This window comes from Dermacentor albipictus, unplaced genomic scaffold (genome assembly GCF_038994185.2).
Source record: "Dermacentor albipictus isolate Rhodes 1998 colony unplaced genomic scaffold, USDA_Dalb.pri_finalv2 scaffold_23, whole genome shotgun sequence".
Taxonomy (NCBI): Eukaryota; Metazoa; Arthropoda; class Arachnida; order Ixodida; family Ixodidae; genus Dermacentor; species Dermacentor albipictus.
Window position 1 is genome coordinate 5,114,400 of NW_027225577.1, and position 19,315 is coordinate 5,133,714.

General features: G+C 49.8%; 1 protein-coding gene across 8 annotated transcripts in view; it reads left to right on the top strand.

The window, feature by feature from the left end:
* LOC139052454 (alpha-2C adrenergic receptor-like) overlaps nt 1-17,366 on the top strand; it is a 744,579-nt gene extending 727,213 nt beyond the window's left edge. For all 8 annotated transcript variants that reach the window (XM_070529563.1, XM_070529561.1, XM_070529560.1 and 5 more), the window contains one exon: nt 13,447-17,366. In XM_070529563.1, the coding sequence (XP_070385664.1) occupies nt 13,720-15,369 (1,650 nt within the window). In that variant the 5' untranslated portion in view covers nt 13,447-13,719 and the 3' untranslated portion in view covers nt 15,370-17,366. The remainder of the gene's footprint in view (nt 1-13,446) is intronic.
* Nucleotides 17,367-19,315: the final 1,949 nt, after the last annotated feature.

Genomic DNA, 19,315 nt, shown 5'->3' on the forward strand with positions numbered 1-19,315 from the left:
AGTTCATACAGCGGATTAGCGGTGAGGTGTCTGCTTTGCGCTACAATATACACGCTGTCATCACAGATGAAAAACATTTCGTGCCGTGTGATTAACGACCTGAGCATACAGCCGCATGGAACACCACCCATTCAGCCCTCGACCGTCCTTAATTTAACTATATCTGCGAGGTGACACAGCACCAAAATTACACTGGTGTGGTCGACACCCGTTAATTCAATCTCGGTTCATTCGTATTTTCGCTTAATTCGAAAGCACTGGAAAATCCCGTCAAGAAACCACGCATTGCTATGGAAGGAAAACTTGCATATTGTGAACGCGCAAGAACGCCTCCTCTGTTAATTTTTGTGATGATGATTTATTGCCATCCCCCTTGAAAGGGGGCGGTAACAAATCGTCACGTAGCGTGCATGCGTTAATCAGGTATGCTATGCATGCTTTTCATTCTAGCATTTCTTTTATGCATATTTCTTCTCTTCCTCTAAATCCCATTATCTGCTTTGTACCGCTACTTATCCCTGTAGCGGTCGCGACCATATCAATCTCTTCCCTGTTTTTTTTTTTAACCAATTCTCTAAACGTCTCTTGCTTATCTCAAACGCTGACTGGTTAATTTGACCGCCACTGGCTCCCTCTCATGCGCGCAGCGGCAACTAATATCTTAAACAGACTCAGAGAGCAAATTCAGCAGCCGGCGCTACTACTTGCCTGGGCGTGAAGCTGTTTTATTCATTTTCTTTTTCAATTTTATTTTAGTGGCTGACGCTCCTTCCGCTCATGAAGCCATTCTTTCCAACTTGTTTCCTGTCGTGTCACGCCCCAATATTCAGCACTCTTCTTCGTTCGTTAAACATGGCATTGTTCATCGACGTCAAGAAATAAGTTGTTCAGGTTCTCTCGATCTTGAAAAAAAGATTTGAATACATATACCTCACACTGCTGGGCGAGTCTGGCGCCTCAGAACACTCGCTCTTTCGACATAAAAAAAATACTTGAATACTTGACCTTTTGGATAATTCAACCAAATCATGACGTACCGCAATTAACGGCCGAATTACCTGGAGTAAACTGTAATACACTTCATAAAGAGCGTGCCTGAAGGAACGCTAGCTCGTGCGGTGACGCTTTGCCTAATTCGTCGCTGTCGGTCAACAACCAACCGAGCACGCGCACCAGCAAGTAAGCTGCAAGTAAGCTGTAAGCTGCAAGTAAGCAAGTAAGCTGTAAGTAAATGCGAACGGTTTATATGTACCCGAGTAACATTATAAGTCACTGCCAATTGTTGGGCTATTATGGCCCAATCTGAGAGCATGAAACTCACCCTTGGGCTACTATACCCTGCTCACTGTGTGTTTCCCGGAGCTATGCTGCTTAGAGAGCCTGTTGAGGTCCTTGCGATTCGCCTGCACTTTCTGAAGCTATCTCAGGAAGTGATTCGCCAAGCTCTTCGTTTTCCTGAGGGCATCGTGGCGTCGCCGTCGTCAGCATGTCGCTACTTGCTTCGTGTGGAGCAGGCTTCGTGAAGAATGAGAACTCGCAGCATTCCCTGAATTTGCGGTAAAGGTGGCGAAGTACTTGTGTAAGGTCGAAGGCCGGCTGGGCTTGACACGAGCACGGAACTGGTTCTGAACGGCAACGAACTGGTTTGCGAAGTGAATCGAATTGACCTTTAGTGTAATTGTAGACCTACCTGCGATTAAGCGTCTGTTCTGTTAAGGCTGTCTACGTTGACAGCTAATGAGACAGCTTCGAAACTTAGATTGAAAGTGCGGTGCAAATGGCGACGCCATGCGGCGGTGTATGCAACTATAACATTTTAGAAACGGTCATCTGTGCAACGTAAATATAGCCTCTTCTATAAAAAAGAAAAAAAAAGAAGCCGAAAATAACTTCCTGGTTATTGCGTTGCTGCTTTCCGGAAAATCTCTGAGCAGACTAGCTGCAAAGGATATGCACTCATTTCGATAATACCTTCGTTCAACACACCCTCTCAATATGTCGACGCCAGCGATGCTGCTTCCATAAACATATTTGGTATTCTGCTTTAAGTCCGCTCTGTTACTTATGTTATTCTGTACTCCGTTATTCCCCTCATCGTAGAACCGTGATCACGAGACTTATAGAACAGGGAGCATTCACACGCACGCCCTGTTCCTGAACGTGGTATGCATGAAGGCTTCCTAACGTTCGAACAGCAGAAGTGAGAGGCGGCAACATGTGGGTCACGATAAACGAGCGTGTAAAGAACTTCTCACTGCAATGATTTATATCTTATTTGTACGTTGAAGCTTTAAATGAGTAAGCATTTCTACGGTTACCCGACGAGAAAGCTGTCCGTCCAGCTGTGCCAGCCAGCTGTGGAAGAACGCGACGAATATCGCGCGCGCAGTGGCACAAGCACGTCTCTGTGACCACGTGACGTGTATACAATCAGGCACGCACGCACGCGCCAGAACTGTGGAGAAACCGTGGCTTCGGATCGGAACGTCCTCAGCGCACCTGGCGCCGCCACCTGCAGTGGTTTGCTCGCTTCATCAATTCGCGTTGCACCGCCTTCCGCAGCAGTTGGTATCGCCGCAGCGCTGTCGCATTTACCGCAATGGCGCCAAGACGACCGCATCCGCTTAGTCAAGAAGAACTAAAACGCAGGACAGCAGAGTTATCAGCGTGAATACAGATTGCGCCCGAAACAAATGAACGGCGGTACGCGCAGAGAGGGGATCTACACCAACACGCTGCCGAGCTTGTAACGAGCAAGAGGAACGACGCCGTGCCGACGCGGCTCGATACCGACGTTCCAGGAAACGCTGCTTACATTTCCTTCATCTCCTACATCTCCCTCGTCATTTCATCCGACGTCCCATTCACTGCGGGGCTCTCTATAACACGAGTGAACGTTGCTTCTACTTGCCTATCCTACGTCGTCTCGTGCATGCCGCACTTAAAGAGCTCGGCGCTGAAACCAAGCTTTTCCGTTTCACGATTCTTTCCCGGTCGTTCTCGCAATTATACTAAACACGCCAGCGCACGATCGCTCAACACCACGTCATTACTACGAAATGCTTACGCATCGTTCAGATAGCTCACTGAGGAGATTCTACGTACAATTTTGTTTTTCTGTCTTGTGTTCCAGCCCGGCTTTCTACACTATATGCTTCTCCACCACTGTGCATAGACTTGCAGTATAACCAACTCATTGGTTTAGTCAATCTTTCCATTTGTAATATATATGAGAACTCTTATTCGAATGTCCAACAGAGAGAGGTCTGCTTAACTGCCTGTGCGGACGCAAATGTTTTTCAGCGGCGAAGAAATGTTCCCGTATTTAATTTGCTTCCGACTGCGCACCTTTAGAAGTTGCTGTGGAACGCGATTATTTTCGTAGCACGGTTGTACCGCAGAGCTTAATACGTGTGTACGCGAGACATACCCCCCCATTAGCGGACGCATACGCTGTGGCTTCTACGAACGGTGCACCGTTTTAACGACAAGGAATGCCGCGTCCCGGCCCGCCTGAACCAATCTCCGTCTCTTTGTCCCCTCTCTGTTGTGTCCCAGTCGTCGACCGGGAGCTTCGCGTTTCGCCGGCGCCCCTATAGATGGGCGCCTCGAGGGGAAATACCGCCGATAAGAGCACGTCATCGCTACGAGATTGAAGTCTCGTCTTCGCTCAATGTTTATCGCTTTCTCTTCCTCCTATGCTTCATTCTTGTTCTTGTATCTTTGCTCCCGACTTTTTTTTTTTTGGTGTCCTCCGGTCCCTCTTTTATCCTAAAGTATCGCCTTAAGGGGACTCTAAAGAGGGGAACACGAGACAAGTGTGGCCGATTACTTTTTTCGGCACTCCTTGTCACTTTCTTCGGCAGAAGTATTAATAATAAATAAATAAATAAATAAATAATGACTGAGTATTTTTCGATAAAATTAGGATGCTTTATTTTTTAATATTGCCCTCAAATTTTGAAGCTAGAGACATCCCTGTGCGATGTCTAATGCGTTGCGTTCTGTTCCCACAGTATGGTTCCGTCTTTGCTCAGAAATCGGTATCATCTGCGGAATGAAATTCTCTTTGGTTCAGAATGCCAGGAACCTCCTTCTTTCTCTCTTGCACAACAGCACCAAGAATTGTCTTCACCATACGGCCGCCGCAATTGCTTCTTGTGACTCCTCCTCATCTTGAACTTCTAAAAACTGTCACCTCTCACCTATTTTGTCATCTTCCTTATGTTTCTTTCAGTAGTTCTTTTCGATTAGTGACTTAGCTCAGTTACAGGCGTTGCTACATTCTGTGTGATCACGGAAAGCTGCTACGGGAATTTCAAGATGGCGTCGCCCCTCGAGCTTTGGCTTTAGCGATCGAGCTTGCTATGCAAGCAGTAACTGGCATCAATTTTTTCACACTTCTACGCGTTTTTCCGTCTTTGCGGCAACTTTTGCTACAGCTACATGCAGTGACGGGCTATTGGTCGTTGGATTAAGACTTATGTAAAAGACTTGGCGCTGTGAAGAATCTAGCAAAAGCAAATGCAGCACTGAATCGTATGAATCCCTGCCCCTTCGTAGAAGATATTACTAATAACAGAACGTAATCATTATAAAGAGAATTTTTTTGCCCACCTGACGTCGCCAACGTCTACGCCTGCAAAAACACAGACGTATACATACCTACCTACTCACTCGTGTTAAGTCGAAATGAGGTGACTCCTCAAACCTTGCTGGATGTATTGTGTTTCTCTTTTCGCACACGGTGTGCACGAAGAAGGCGTTACTTCCGGCTCAGAAGTTGTAGTGAAAACAAACCACAGAAGTACAGGGGGCTAACCCTTCTGTTAATTAGCGATGCTTTAACGGCGCATATATTAGCCGACGTGAAAGCTAGCTCATGGCTGATCAACATTCTGAGGTTAGCCCGCATAGCGAGACTTCCCGTATGGTTTAGTCTGACCTTTCTTTTTCTTGTAATTATTCTTTCTTTTTTTATGTAAACGCGAGATCGAAATGTCGCTTGCTGTAGTGCGTGCGAATGAATCGCGCCCGCAACGACGCGTTGACGTCAAGGATCAGGCAACAATAACAGCTGCCAGTTACAGCTGCCGCATTTCAATGCAGTCAGACTGCGGAAACGCCGACGTATGCTGGCGCTTGTGCGAACGACAACCCTTTCGTTGTATAGTGATTCCAGTAGGAATCGCAGCGCCTCACGAGTTATATCTGGCCGACAGGAAAGCCGAGGTGAGGACTAGTGTGACCATTTGCAGTAGCAACTCCGATTGTATTTGTGTCGTCCGCTCTCTTCTGTCTGTTGTCACTCTCTCTCTCTCTCTCTCTGTGTGTGTGTGTGTGTGTGTGTGTGTGTGTGCGTGTGCGTGTGCGTGTGCGTGTGCGTGTGTGTGTGTGTGTGTGTGTGTGTGTGTGTGTGTGTGTGTGTGTAATCTATATACCAGGGGTTATTTGTTTAATGTGTTGACGAGAAACAAAAACGATTAAAATAAACACTGCATTATGTATATAGCCTTATTTCTACACGACGTCAGGAAAATATTTTTCTCTTTGTCATGACGTCATGGGAACGACGATGACGCCAAGTCCGGCATTTCGAGACCAACTTTAGAGTATTGTTATGGTTTCCGTACACCTTCATACTTGGTATGGGTCACCCTTCTACGTGAGAGAAGCTTACGGTATGTGATTTCTAGAATTTTGAATTTTGAAATGCTGAGTCAGAGTAGTTAAGATGGCTGACCACGAACAACACGCAGCAGCCAGCGTCTCCAATCTTGTTCGTCCTCTCTCTTCTTTCATCCTTCCGCAACATGAGCCCCGGGTGACGAAGCGCCGTCTCGGCGCATGGTAAGCGAAGAATTGCGAGCGAAGTATGACTTCGGTCGCGAAACGTGCACGACGTCAACAGGCGTCTGACTTCAAGATGCATCAGAGTGTAGCGGCGAAATCTCGTAATTCACGTCGTTAACTTGGCGTAGGACTTCATAAGGCCCTGTGTAGCGAAAGAGAAGCTTCTGGGAGAGGCCACCCCGACAACATGGTGACCAAAGGAGCACCCAAGCACCTGGCGAGAACTTAACGTCGCGATGGCAGCGGTCGTAACGCTCTTTTTGTATATGCTGCGAGGCTAATAAACGAGATCGGGCGACTTTACTTGCCATGTGAGCGCGATCGATGACTACATGAGCGTATTCAGTTGCAACACGCGGCACAGAAGGGAGGATGGTGTTAAACGGCAATGTGGGGTCGCGGCCGTACAAGAGATAAAAGGGCGAATATCCTGCGGTGTCATGTCGGGACGAGTTATACGCGAACGTCACGTAGGCTGGCGTGGCGTCCCAGTCGCGGTGATCGTTGGAGACGTACATCGACAGCATCTCTGTGATTGTTCGGTTGAGACGTTCCGTAAGACCGTTCGTTTGTGAGTGATAGGCGGTGGACAGCTTGTGCTCAGTGGCGCAAGAGCGGTGGAAGTCGTCGACAACTCGAGGTAAGAGCGAGCGGCCGCGGTCTGTAACTGTTGAGGTGCAGCGTGGTAGAGAATGACGTCGTGGAGGAGAAAATCGGCGACGTCTTTTGCGCAACTAGTCGGCAACGCCTTTGTTATCGCGTAGCGTGTTTCGTATTCAGTAGCGACGGCGATCCACTTATTCCCTCTAGTCGCCGTTGGAAAAGGGCGAAGCAGGTCAAGGCCTACGCGAAAGAATGGTTCAGAGGGAACTTCAACTGGATGGAGTCGTCCGACAGGGGCCAAGGGAGGTTTCTTCCGTCACTGACACAATTCGCAAGCTGCGACATAACGACGCACAGAACGGTAGAAGAACCGGCGTCGTGCGCGGTCGTATGTACGGAAAACTCCAAGGTCGTCGGTTCACCATGAAGTTGTTCGAGAACGATGGATCGCAGATGACGAGGAAGGACAATGAGCAACCCAGTGCCGTCAGGGTTGATATTGCGGCGGTAGAGGATGCCGTCATGCAGCACGAACATGCGGCACGTGCCGTCGGCGGGGCCAAATTGCACTCCGACGATGATGGACAGTAAGTATGGACTGTTGTTCAGCGCGCATGTCGGTCATGTCAGTCAAAGCCATCACGCAGGTCACCGGATCATGCGCAACAAGATCGGGAGGATCCACGGGGTGACGCGAGAGGCAGTCAGCGTTCTTCTGGATGCATCTAGTCTTGTAATGGACACTAAATGAAAATTCCTGGAGCCGCAATTCGTGGAGGGCACAGACCGAAATTCAGAAGCGGTAGAACGACGTCGTTATTAGTAACAGTGACCAACGTATGCAGAACAGCAACGTTCCGGTTCAAAAGCACGTCGATGATGGGGAGAAGCACATATTCACCGTCAGGAACCTGTGGCTGGGCGGTCAAAGTGACGTAAGTAACTGCCTCGGGTGACAGGCGCACATCGTGAAGCGAGCACAAGTGCGGTGGGGCGGTGCTCGGAGCATCGGTGAGTTGAGGCAGTTCCAACTGAAGAATGCCGGTCGCGCAGTCGATGTGAGCAGAATGAGTGGATAAAAAGTCCAAACCAAGGATAACGTCATGAGGGCAGTGGTCGATCAAAGCAAATAGAGCAGAAGTAGGGCGGCCAGCTATACTTGTTAGCCTTCTTTAAACGTCTACGTAGGCTAACACTCATCACAGATACGTAGACTCCAGTGTCGACGAGTGCTTGTACAGGTACGCCGTCTGTTTTAACGTCTATTACACTTCTTGTAGGCGCCGACAGCGGCTTTGCTGCGGTAGTAGGCAATGTAGCGTCACCTCGGAGGGCTGCATTTCTTAGTTTTCCGAAAGGGTGCGACCAAACGCCACAATGGACGAAAGGCGACGTGGCTGCGGCGAACGGGAAGATGGACAACGTGTTTGCGGTTAGCGAGACTGGGGTCGGCGCCGCATTGGTGAGCGGCTGTATCACGTGTTCCTAGCATAGTTGTCGGCGCTGTTAGACTCGGCGGTGGGCGAAACATAGCGGGCATTTGCATCAAAATGGCTCAGGTCGGTCGGCGTGCGAGGTGTTGAGGACCACGAGTTGCGACAGTATCGGGCGACGTGACCAATGCGGTGACAGGTGAAACAGATCAGCTGGTCGTCCACAGTTCTCCACTCAGTCGTGTTGCGATAACGCGGAGAGAAGCGTCGAGGTCGAGCGAAATTAGTAGAAGGGCGTTCGTTAGCTCTGGTATTGGCGACAGCACATACAGAATGTAAAGTAATGTTTTCAAGTTCCTGGCGAACGATGGCTTGTACAAGAGGAAGGAAAAAGGCGGTAGCATCAGGGCTACGGGAACAGAAAGCAGCGGGCGCCATCGCATCCAGTTCACGTAAGACGATTCGCACCACGTACTCTGATGGCGATGCATGTTGCTATGCGGGTTGACCTTCACACGTCGACGTTGCGGCAGTATTGGGAAGTCTGGCGAATGGGTGCAAGACGCGCGGCTTTTGGCCTGCTCGAATTGTCGGCACTCTTTAATGATAGCATCAACTGTAGAGCAGCTTTTGCACATGAGCAGATTAAAGATGTCGTCAGCAGTGCCCTTAAGCACGTGCCCGACCTTCTTACCTTCTGTCATGTCGTGATTGGCTTTACGACAAAGTGACAGCATGTCCTGGATGTACGAGACATAGGACTTCGTGGGGGATTGGGCACGGGAGGCCAGATCCTGCTTTGCGGCAATTTTACGGCCGGTTGGTTTGCCAAACAACTCTGTCAACTTCTGTTTGCATTGGTCCCAACTGGTTAGCTCTTCTTCGTGGTTTTTGTACCACACCTTTGCCGTGCTTCTTAGGTAGAACAAAAGGTTAGCTAGCATTAGCATTGGACCCATCTATCGATTCTACTCGCGCGTTCGTACATAGCCACCCACTATTCGACATCGGCGACATCGGTCCCGCAGGGAGTTCCAGGATCCTTGGGTTGCACAGCCGCAACCGAAGGTGACAGCGATGCAGCTGGCGACGGTGACGTTGGAGGCGGCAACCACGTTGATCCCGCGTGCTCACCGCCATTAATGGTGTGGACGGTGATGCGACGTCCACTGCGGAGCTCCGTTTCCAGCCGTGGTACCCCGCACCTCCACCAATATGTTACGGGGATGTTGCCAGTATAGAAAGACTATATTTACAATATATATACAGGCTGAGTCAGAGTAGCTAAGATGGCTGACCACCAACAACACGCAGCAGCCAGCGTCTCCGAATCCCTTCTTCGTCCTCTCTCTTCTTTCATGCTTCCGTAACAATATTAAACGCCTTATCACGTCTCTGAAGGCCTGGACTGGGGCCTTAGTGATCCTTTGGGACTAATAAATCTTCTCTCTTTCTCTCTCTCTCTCTCTTAAACCCGCCGTGGTAGCTTAGTGGCTATGGCGTTGCACTGCTTTGCACTATGTCGCGGGTTTGATTCCGGCTGCGGCGGCCGCATTTCGATGGGTTAGAAATGCAAAAACGCTTATCTTTAGGCGCGCGTTACAGAATCCCAGGTGATCAAAAGTAATCCGGAGTCGTCCACTACGGTGTGCCTCTTAATTTTATCATGGCGTTGGCTCGTAAAACACCAGAGTTCATTCAACTATAGGTCTCTCTCAGCCCTAACGATTATATGCAGCCCTATACCGGACGGCTGGGAGACGTGGATAATAACATTGGTAGCGTTGCCTTGGGACGTCATGCTTTGTCAAACACGCAGAGCTCACATGCAATGAGAAACTAACATAAAGTCGTATTGCTGTGTTAAATTTGTTGACATAAGTGACTTACACGACGGCCATAACTGGTACCTTTCTTTCTTAGGCAATAGGCAACCTATTCGTGCGGTACAATGAATGTTTCTAAAGAACTGTGGTAACGCAACATTTCGTCGCGTAAACTTGCCGACAGTGACACAATCATCACGAAAACATATCGTGTCTTCTCCCTCTCGAAAAGGAGAAGCCGCAGCGCACAAGAACGCGTTGTCGTAGAACGCGTCACAACACCTCGCAGCCGTTGCCGCCCTTTTCTATGTATGCTTTCTCCAATTACCGAACAACTACTATATACTGGCACGCATAGAACCAAGACTAGATACTGCTTATCTCAGCTGTTCCCACAGCCGTTGGTCTTTGCACTATGTTACTATGTCACTATGTTACTATGTTACCGAGAACCTGATACTTGGCCCGTACCGCTCTCCTAGGTATAAACTTCCTCAATGTAGCTTCGCTGCTCGTTCTTGTCCACTCCTCCAAAGCGCTCTGCAGTCAAGTTTGCAGGGAGGCATGTGAGCTCCTTACGCGGCAACACGGCTTTCCCCAGTGTGAGACTCCTTAATTATATGCAAATATTCAGCCTCCACTGCTTTCGAAAATGTCACGCGGTATAACCGTGACACCTCTTTAATTGTGAGAGCAAGTAGTATGTGATGTTTGCATTGGTTCGTGAAGACAGAGAGAGAGAGAGAGAAAGATGATCTCTAATGGATCCTGGAACGGTTTACCTAGCGGCATGCCTAGCATGATACTGCAGATGAAGAGAATGAAACACGAAATGATGCGCGGAGTTCTCAACAAAGATTCACAACAGACACAAAACACAACACTTAACACTCGACTAAAGTGACCCATTGAGACCAGTGCCTCTAAGGAAACACAAAAGCATCTTGGTTGCGCGAAATGCATAGGTAGCGCTAGTCCACCGCGTGCCTTAGCTCAAGGGATGACAGAAAGTATTTGTTAAGTGCGGCCATTAAGTCAGTTCTTTATAGTGTAATTAGTCTATAAGCGCAGATTAAGTGGACTACAGCTTCCCGTGCTTTGCACGCAGGGCACTGTTGCGACCTTATCCGTTTGATATTAAGTAGGAAATGTCTTCTTTTTGCCACGTTTAGACGAATACGGTGTAAACCTGCCCGATCGTGCCCGTTAAGGTCACATAGCATTCGAAACTCGCCCATAGGATCACAAGTGCAACTAGGTCCGTAATCTTGCCTGAAGCCTTTTATGTGTCATATGTGCCTCCGAGAGGTGTGATCGCGCAAAACTTTACTTTAAATAAAAAGTTATACATAGCGCTTGCACTGGTTCCTGGTTCATGTGGTCTTTTTTCAAGCGTCTTGTGTGTCATATGTGCGATGAAAAAGAAAGACAACAACAATAAACGGTTTGTCGAGGTGCAAGCAAAACGACGACTGATGAGCGAGAGCACGTGCGTAAAGGCCGCCGTGTGCAACAGACCCCTGTACTTGCTATCGCAAGTCTGGTTCCTTTCTTTTTCTCCTTCTTTTTATTGCTCTCTCGCGTACTGTCTCGAAAGTTCGAGCATATAGCAAACGTCAGCGCGGCACGTCGAATGCACACGACGATCGAACAATGCCTTCCACTGTCAGGAGAACAAATTTTAAAGCAAGTAGAATGCGATGCAGCTCGGAAAGCTCGCGCACGCGCGACAATTACACCTATAGTCACCGTTCAATAATGAGAGACGAAGCATGCAAACTGAGTCTGCATAGTTTGCATAGCTGAACCTGTCACCTCGAGACGCTAGCTGCGTTGCAACAAAATAGCCATGCACGGGAAATTGACTGCGCCACTTTCATTACCCAGTGAGCTAAAAGTTACGGTTACTGTAGTAATCCTGCCACATCAGCTTAATATGTGCGACACTATTTTTTACACCTATCGCATAACGAGTGTAATTGAAGTACTTTTTCACAGCTTGATACTGCCAGCGTTGCTGGAAGGAAATTGTGGTACGAATGAAGAAAGAATAGGAAGGCTGTTCTTTTAGGTATTCATGAGGCTTGTAATCCGCTCTTCTATTATCAATTCATGATGTTGACTTTGCGCTATAGCAGCAGGTTTGGCAGAACTGTTAAATATTAAAAGCAACAGACGAACACGCATACTTCAATGTATTACAGCCAAATGCTGACAACGTAAACCACGGTAGAATTATCAGGACGGTGATGCCCCAATTTCAATATTAAACCTCATCGTTGTCTTCTGAAAATCAAAAATATTTAGTCGCGCCGACGAGCTTTGGGTTGCACTATATATGGTACATTCGCTTGGTGCTAGCATGTGAAACAGCCAGAAGATACTCGTACTGCGAGGCCGCCACGTTTCAAGCGCGGCACGTATCACACACGCAAGTTAAAAGTATTTACGCACATTACGCTAAACGTGTAAATAAAATTGATGTGACTTATCGCCTGTTCGTTTCACTGGTGTCCAGTGCGTAAACTAACGCAATGATGTGTTGCTGACCAAGCTTCTTTAAAGCGATATGAACGGCTCTAAATTCTCAGGGAGTTTTATTGAGCCTCAGTGAGTAGCACGTATATATATATATATATATATATATATATATATATATATATATATATATATATATATATATATATATATATATATATATATATATATATATATATATATATATATATATATATATATATATATATGATACACACTCACGTGACGCCTGCGGCAGAAAGGATTTTCCACTACCGCCGCCAAGGTTTGTGAGTGGTGGCGCTGGCTATAACACTCCCAAGGTTAGATGTAGTAAAACATAAATACCCAAGAAAGTGGATGGGGAAACGGCGCCGTGGTAGCTCAGTTGGTTAGAGTATCGCACGCGTCATGCAAAGACATGGAATCGTTCCACACCTGCGGCAAGCTTTTTTTTCGTTCACTTGCATTCTCATTAATTTATCGATTTCTTTAATTCAATTAGTGAGTATAAGTAATTTCGCCTATGTTGTCCTTGGCGCCTTTGTTTCGTGGCTTCTCATGATATGATTAATAAAAGAAAATCGAACCCCTCGGTTAACCCCCTTTCCTCTCGTTATATATATATATATATGTATATACCTCGTAAACCATTCAAAGTGAATAGTTCGGATATCTGTAGCTGCAGGCATCCTTTTTTTCTAGAGTGCTTACGCGCCAAATATATATATATATATATATATATATATATATATATATATATATCGTCATCTCATATACGGCACATAATTCATAAGACCTTTCCCAGCCTAATAACCTAACTTTTATTCCCGCGTCAATCAACAGCATTGTCTCTCGTCACTCTTAAGTTTAGGTTCGATATGTCTGCAATCTCAATCTGAGCAGACTATTTCGATATCGACGTCTTCGGGAGTAGGGAATAAGAGTATACATAGAACGCATTCTACGAGGGCCTCTCGACATGAGGCCGCTCTGTGAGACGCTATATACACGAGGAGCCCGAACAAGCGTGCGTGACATGCGCGAGATCTCCATCTTCTTTTACGCTCCACGTAGGTCTCGTGGCGGCGTACCGGTAGGCTGGCGATAGCGCACTCCCACGTTGGAGAGACCAGCAGGTGTTCGGTTCTCGTGCTCCCTGCCGGCGGCGCTCGCGTGCTCGCAGCTGACGACTGCGCGCGTTGCTTTCGCAGGCGGAGGGCGCGAACCTTCGTCGGCGGACCCGAGGCGGCAAGCGGGCTCTTGGAGGAGGAGAGCGGCAGCCCGCGGATCGCGCGGCGGGGACCTCTGCGGCCGGCGGCACACCGAGCAGCAGCAGCGGCGGCGTGGCCGGCCCCCGGTAGCCGGGCGGCGGCCATGCCCGTGACGCCCTGCGGCGGCAGCAGCAGCGAGCGGCCCTGCTGCCGGCTGCTGCGGCAGCAGCGACGACGACGAGACGAGGCGGCACAGGGGCCCGTGCGGCGGCCATGAGCAACGGCAGCAGTACGGCTAACCTGAGTTGGCTTGACGGCGTGGCGGCGCTGAACGCGACGCTCGACGGCAATGACTCGGCGGCGGCAGACGACGAGGGTGGCGGGTGGCCTCTGGTGCCCGACGACCCGTGGGACGGGTCACCCTACCCGAGCCGCTACTCCAAGCTGAGCTTCGTGGTGACCGCGTTCGTGGTCACCTGCATCATGATCCTCATCGTTGTGGGCAACATGCTGGTGTGCATCGCGATCGCCACCGAGAAGACGCTCAAGACGATCCAGAACTGGTTCATCGCCTCCCTGGCAGTGTCCGACTTCCTCATCGGGCTCATCATCATGCCCTTCTCGCTCGCCAAGGAGCTGATGGGCTACTGGATCTTCGGCACGCTCTGGTGCGACGTGCACGCCGCACTGGACGTGCTCATTTGCACCGCCTCCATCAACAACCTGTGCCTCATCAGCCTGGACCGGTACTGGTCAGTCACGCACGCCGTCGAGTACCTCAAGAAGCGCACCGCCTCGCGAGCCATGGCCATGATATGTTTCGTGTGGCTCCTGTCGGCGCTCATCTCGCTGCCTCCGCTCGTCGGCTGGAAGAAGTCCCAGCAGGCCTCCGACTACCCCCAGTGTTCCGTGTCCGAGGACGTCGGTTATGTGTTGTACTCGGCCCTCGGGTCGTTCTATGTTCCCGCGGTCGTCATGGTGTTTGTGTACATCAGGATATTCCTGGCGGCCCGCTCGCGCGCGCGCCGGCACGTCAAGAAGCAGGCCCGGCACGTACCAGAGCTCACGAACGATCCGGTGCGCGACAAGTCGACGACGACCACGACGACGACGTGCACCAGCTTCAGCAACCCGAGCCCGCCGGACTCCTCGGCGGCGGCGCACAAGATGAACGGCGGCGGCGGTGGCGGTGGCGGTGGCGGCGGTGGGGCGCAGCGCAGGGGCATCCTGCCCAGCGCCGCGCCGCAGATCATCATCGAGACTCCCGAAGAACCGAGCTCGGCGCCGCCGTCGCCCCCGTTGCCGTCCCGCCGCCAGGAGGGCCTCGGCGGGCTCAGGGCCCCGGAGGTCGGCCTCCGCGCCGACGACTCCGAGGCGGCGCCGCTGCAGGGCTCGCACGACGCGCCGGGCTTGCTGAGCGCGCCGCAGACGCGGATCGCGCGCTCCCCTTACGGCTCCACGCTGTCGCTCAATGAGCGCGACGAGGACAGCGAGCTGTGCGAGTCTTCCAACGCGGCGGGAGGAGAATCCTCGGGCGGCAGCGGCGGCGGCACCACCGGCAAGCGGGGCGGCCGCCCCACACCGACCGCCAAGCGGCGGCCGGTGCCCCCGCAGGGACTGACGTACGCAGTGGCGCGCCACACCCCGTCAGACGCCGAGCGCCACAAGCGCAAGCTGGCCAAGGCCCGCGAGCGCCGCGCCACCATGATCCTGGGCCTGATCATGGCCGCTTTCATCCTGGCGTGGCTGCCCTTCTTCGTCCTCTACGTGCTGGGCGCGCTCTGCAAGCGCTGTGACATCAGCGGCACGGTGTTTGCGGTCGCCTTTTGGCTCGGCTACTGTAACTCGGCCGTCAACCCAATCATCTACACCATCTTCAACCGAGACTTCCGCAAGGCCTTCCGCAAAATCCTCTTCAAGTGATCCTGCGCCGCCGCTGCCGCCATCCGGCCCGGCGCTGCTGTCTTCCACGGCGCCGCCTGGCCCGCCACTGCCGCCGGCGCGGCGCAGCCTCGCCCGTCGAAGGATCCCCGCCGCCGCCGCTGAAAACCCCGCTCTGCCCGCCGCTCCTAATCCTCGGTGTTTACCATTGGGAGCCTCCACCACGAACCGAGAGAAGGCGCTCCGTGCGTGTGAAGCGCCCGCTCGCCAAACGGAGTCCGCCTTCCGCGCGCGCCCAGGGACCTGTCCACGCCGTCTGTGGCCTGTGCGTCTCGCGCATCGACAGTCCAGCCGCGACGCCACCACCGCGCGCACACGCAGAGGGCACCGAGTGCTGCTGTGCCGTGCTGTGCTCCGCGCTGCGCACACATGCCACGACCGCACAACTGTGTATACATGTTTGTTAACTGCCGTAGCACCGCGCTATCTTTGCCCTGCACTAACCCCACGCGACCCGCCCTACTTATGCTACGGCGACGACACCACCCCATTCTACTCGTCGCATCTACTTTGCTCGGACGGTGGCACTCGGGGCGGGTGCCGTTCCAAGATTCGATGAGGAACAATATCCGCCGCTAACTCTCGTTCCCGCAGTTCTTTTTTCTTCATGGAAGTGTCGCGCATCGGCGCTTCGCAAAGGCCCAGCAACACGCACAATACACACGCAGACAAAAGAAACACAAATCGAGTTTCGCAGCTGTTGTTCTTCTGGATGAAATGTATCCCGATTGTATATGATATGTCTCTAGCTTCGGTGCAGGCTACCCGTTCGTCAAGTAGCAAGGCCAGGTTCGCTTGTTCATAGAGTGTACGCCAGCAGCCGGATGAAACGACGTTGTGTGGACATGCAAAGCCTGGCAGCAGAATTTGTTGACTCGAATCGTTCTTGCGCCATCGGTGTTTAGAGCGCGCGGCGGTGACCTTGCACAAATCGGCGCGCAACATGGTGGCGCTGTTGTCGAAAATCAGTTGTGGTAACCACGCACCTAACAATGCCGTACGCAACTTAACTGTCCTTTCTGTAGTTAGGGCACTACTGACAAGGTGGCTTCTTTTCATCTGGCTGCTGGAGTATAGAGTGTCGTTTGGTGCCAGTGCTTTTAGGATCATGTTCGTTTCATCCGTTGACGCCTCGTGCTTTTTGAGATGTTGAAGTGGACCGTACACGAACAGAAACAACCGAAGGACGTTCTCGACACCAGATGCAAGGCAAGTTTACATACCAAGCCTAAAAAATACCGGAATGCTTTATGGTGAGCGAACTCAGACAGAAACACAGACACACGCCCAAACACACACATGCAAGCACAGCGCGCGCTCCTAACACACACGCACAGACACACACACGCGCACACACACGCACACGCACACACACACACACACACACAAACTTATAATATATAACTTACTGAGCGGTCACTGTTTCCCGTGAGCTGATGCATATATTATATAGCAGCCGAGGTGTATATACTGCTACTTAATGCGATAAATGTCACGCTGTTCCGAACATTTATAAACGCGATCTTCTAAGAGAGAGAGCTTCCCGATGGCGAGAACATTGCATGCTTTTCTCTTCTTTTTTCTATTTCTTTTTTTTTTGCAACGGCGTCGTCTACGTTATTTCCTTTATCCCCTATGTGTGGGGTCACTCAAGCGTTCTACTCTCTATTAAGGCACACTAAATTCACAATAATAAACACCAAAGTTTCACCTTCACCATTTCCTCTCATTGAAGTCAGCAGACTACAACACGTGCATCGTAGAGCTATCAAAAAGAGAGCGAAAAAGATCCAACAAAGCAATGCGCGCCACCTTTTTGTCAGGTTTATCTTGACTCTATTACGTAAAATAGAATTCTTGTGTCTTATTTGCGACTGATTTACTTGCAGAATTCTTTTTTTTCGTACATTGCCCCTCCCCCCCTTTCTTCGCATCACTCGAAAAAGTACTAGTCATTAAAAAAGCACCCAAGGCAAGCACTTGTGTCGCGTCAGGGTGATTCTTAGCAGCGCATTTCGAGAAAAGAAGAGCTGCTGTCGCTACACCGCAGTGTTTGTTGTGCAGTGAAGTGTCACTAACAGCGAGATTAGGATGCCACAATCGCCTTTCTGGCAATGGGGTTTGCTTGTTAAGGAAAAAGAAAGAAAATGATGACGGCAGCGATACACCTTCCTTCCTGACGTATTTAATTCAACGCGATAAACCAACGGATTAAAGCGTACTTGACAGCTTGAATGGGGACCTTGAACTGGGACCGTTCAGATCTGCGATTACCATTCAAGAGCGGTTCTGTTTTAACGAGACCCGTTTCATAATTTGCAAGTGCGCTTCTCTGCACTGCACATTGGCCCAACTGATGCAGTTCATCGTTCAAATGAAGAAAGTGTGCTAGCTGCACATGCCGGGGCTTCTCTCTTGCGCACGTTTTTCTCGCCAGAGCTACGTCTTCACGTTTCTATGTCACAGCATAAGCAAACTGGGTTGGCACAAGCTGTTTGTAAAAATCAGCATGCCGCCATTAGTTGAGCAAAGTGCGTTGCTGAAAAGCTAGCTTTACAGTTAGGAAAGGTATTCAAATGGGATAGTGCTTTTCTTTCTTTTTTTTTCAGCTGTTCATTCGCTGTATGCCAAAATTGAACGTGAAGAATACAACAAAAACGTAATTTTAACGGTCATTCCTCTGCTATACGATCACGTTCTTCCGTTAAGGTTATCAAGAAAGTTCAAGCTGCCTCGATCACTTCAACAGCCTAACCACGTGGCGAACTTACGTGGCATTTGCGACGATCACTGAACTTACATAGTCGTGAAGCAGAACACATGTACGTCCTATGGCGACGGGCGCAAACTTTTATAGCTGTAATTTGATGAAGTGCGGTGGGCTGTGCCGTTCTCTTCAACATTATATCGCCAGCCACCTGAAAAAAAGAAATAATTACTTTAAATACTTGTTGTTATCAAATGCGACATTAGCTGCTAATGCTATTTTTTTTACAATATTGTTTGACTTTGTCCACTACAGCCACATCGAAAGCGGCAGTGAGATCAGAGCACACAACGGAACCTACGAAGCATTTAAAACAACTACACGCGTTCCAATAGATGTGAAAACGAACAAAGTAAAACGCAGATAATTATGGGTCCGTTGAGCGAGTCTGTTTGGAAGTAGAATGTTGTTCGAAACCAGCAGAAGAATCTCCGCTGTTACGGCCCTGCTTGCTCCGAAGGAAGGACTTATGTTTCTGTTGGCTTGAAGGTTGTTCCCTGCGACAGTCCTTTGTCTCGTCACAAAACACACCGACCGTTCGCAACGATGACAGGTATTCGCTTTTATATAAAACAGAAATTGTTGATATTAAGAGAAGAATTCGGGACACAGTGCAGCGGTACGGTCGACCCAGACTGGTGCCTCACGCAACTAACGTCTCAGTTATTCGAAAGTATGTTGTTTGTATTGCGTTTCTTTCTTTGTGGTGGCAACACACGCCGGCCGGGCGTTCACAACCTGCAATGCGCTAATGACTTGGGGTGTGCAAACCACTCTTTCAGGAGCACCTCTTAGACTAAAGCTGTTAGTGCCGCAGTGGAGGAATTCGCTGATGCTGTTTCGATTTGTGCAAGTTTTTCGTTCCTTCATTCCTGCGAATTTCTTTCTGTTTGTTCCTAGGTTCGGTATAGTAATCGTCTTGAAGAAGAGGAAAAAATGGATGCAAAAAAACATTTATTTCAACTTCGTTGTCCTCGCCAAGTTAAATTAACTTCTAAAGGTGCAATCTATAAACAGGCAGCCACATTGATAGGACTGAAGTTGTGTAGCTTCGCGTCATAAAAAGCTAAAGAAAGTATTAAGCAGAACGAATACCCCACGAGCCCCCTGTATAAGCTAAACTTCGCAAACGACTTGCGTGGCAGCAAGCTACAAGAAGAT